The sequence below is a fragment of the Penaeus vannamei genome, chromosome 29, assembly GCF_042767895.1.
Source record: "Penaeus vannamei isolate JL-2024 chromosome 29, ASM4276789v1, whole genome shotgun sequence".
Lineage (NCBI taxonomy): Eukaryota > Metazoa > Arthropoda > Malacostraca > Decapoda > Penaeidae > Penaeus > Penaeus vannamei.
In genome coordinates, this window is record NC_091577.1 from 30,661,890 (window position 1) to 30,664,389 (window position 2,500).

Here is a 2,500-nt window from a genome sequence, read left to right on the forward strand (position 1 = left end):
AAACATACACATACCACACCCACATACACACAAACGCAAACACTCACACACACATACACACATCCACCCAAACACACACACCCACCCACGTGCATGCCACACACACAAATACAAACGCAAACACGCGCACGCGCACCTACACAAACATGCACCCAAACACCCATCACACACACACACACACACACACACACACACACACAACCACACACACACACACACACACACACACACACACACACAAACACACACAAACACAAACACACACATCCACACATACCCCCAACCCCCCCAACCCCCCCACACACACGCACACACACACACAAACGCAAACACACACATCCACCCACCCCCCCACCCCACCCACCCCCCACACACACACAGAGAACCAACACGCAATTGCAATCAGTGCCTTTGCAAGAACCACGCCACTTAAGCGGGCTAATGACGCAACGTATTGTTATTTACAGAATCGACGGAAGAAAATCGGCTTTGTATAGAGTAGATGAAATCCTCTGTTATCAGAATTGGATCCTGTGTTCCATACTCTCTTTTTTTTTATAAACAAAGCGTGAATTGCAACAGGATGGAATGCTTGCAATGTTGCTCTTGTGTTCTGTTGTTGCAGATGATTATTGCTCGTTGGTAATTACGTTCAATGGAAAGTATTTTTGGTTTAGATTGGGAGTGAGAGAGTGAGAATGAGAGCGAGAGAGGGGGGGGGGAGTGAGAGAGTGAGAATGAGAGAGGGAGAGAGAGGGGGGGGGAGGGAGGGAGACAGAGAGAGAGAGGGAGAGAGAGAGAGAGAGAGAGAGAGAGAGAGAGAGGGGGGGGGGGGAAGGATGGAGGGAGAGAGGGAGAGAGAGAGAGAGAATAAGAGAGGTAAAGACAGAGAGGGGGGTGATGGTTGGATAGGGGAGGGAGGGAAGGATGGAGAGAGGAGAGAAAGAGAGAAGAAAGAGAAAATGGGAGATAATAGAAGAAAGAGGAAGAGAGAGAGATAAAAGAAGAGAGAGAGAGAGAGAAGGACAGCGACAGAGAGAAAAACATTAAAAATATCAGACATATTAAGGAAGAAAAAGAAAATTGCAATCATACCAGCTTCATTATAGTCACTTGTCACACCAGCGTAACACCAGCATACCATTTACCGCCACAGTGACAACACCACATCGGAGCCACACCAGTAGTTATCATATAATCTATATCAACACCATCGTTAGCAACACCAGTAATACCAGATGGAATGGCACCATCATTAATACCAAGTTTACACAATCAACACCATTGTCACACCGCAATCGCCATCAACAACACCATTTTCACAACATCAACAAAAACTGTCCTCACCACCACCATCATCAACACCACTAATTCTCTCATACCACCGCCAGCACCACCATCACACCACTGTCAACACCACCCTTACACCATCTATCAATACACTTACGGCACCACTACTGCACTCACACTACATCAACACCATCCTTCCACCATCTCACCACCTCTCTTACACCACCACCAACACCACTTGTAACTTTATCCCTTCAACACCAACGTTATACCATGCTCATACCACTGCCATTCCACTCAGCAGCTATGGCACCATCGACTACACTAACCTTGCACAACACCAAATTCATTATCCTCACACCATCGCCACAACTCTCACCACCATCAACACCACTTTCATACCACTCCCACACCATCGACATCTACGCCACCATCAACACCACTCTCACACCATCTACACGACAATCGTCAACACCATACCACCCTCACTTCATCAATACCATTCGTACACCAACCTCACACTATCAATACCACCATCCTCACACCACTCATACACCACCACGACCACTCATACCACAACCCTAATACTATCAACACCGCCGCACTCTCAAACTACCCTCACATCACTCAATACCAGTCGTACACCACTCATATCAACACCATCACCCTCACAAAATACCCTCACACCACCTTCAACACCGCTTATGCATCAACCTCACACCACTCCCCCTCAACACCACCACCACCCCCTCAACACCAATCCCCCCTCCCCCCCTCAACACCACTCCCCCCCACAACACCACTCCTCCCCCCCCTACTCCACACATCACCACCACCACCAAGCAAGACAGTGGTCTGTGTCTACTATGCAGCAGTGCTGTAAAATAGACACAGAACGTCTTGCTTAACCATTAACAGAAATGTACAGATATTGTAAATACTGTTTATAGTAATCTAAAGATTTGTATTAATTACTTTTGTTACGTTAATAACACAAAAGAAAACAGCAAGTGGGTCTGCCCCACCACTTTTAATCTCTCGCTTTTTCATTTTCCGGACCTGCTCTTCGCAAAATCTAGCAAGATCACCTTCGAGGACCTCCATCCTTTCCTATCCGGCTGAAAAAAAAAAAAAAAAAAAAAAACACTCCCCCCCTCAACACCAATCAACACCACTCCTCCCTCAACACCAATCAACACCAACTAACCTG

The 2,500-nt window shown here is 46.8% G+C and overlaps 1 protein-coding gene across 4 annotated transcripts in view; it reads right to left on the reverse strand.

Moving 5' to 3' along the window:
* LOC113829077 (galactosylceramide sulfotransferase) overlaps positions 1–2,500 on the reverse strand; it is a 208,544-nt gene that overhangs the window by 17,822 nt on the left and 188,222 nt on the right. For all 4 annotated transcript variants that reach the window (XM_070142693.1, XM_070142695.1, XM_070142694.1 and 1 more), the window contains one exon: positions 2,498–2,500. This exon is cut by the window's right edge and continues 100 nt beyond it. In XM_070142693.1, the coding sequence (XP_069998794.1) occupies positions 2,498–2,500 (3 nt within the window). The remainder of the gene's footprint in view (positions 1–2,497) is intronic.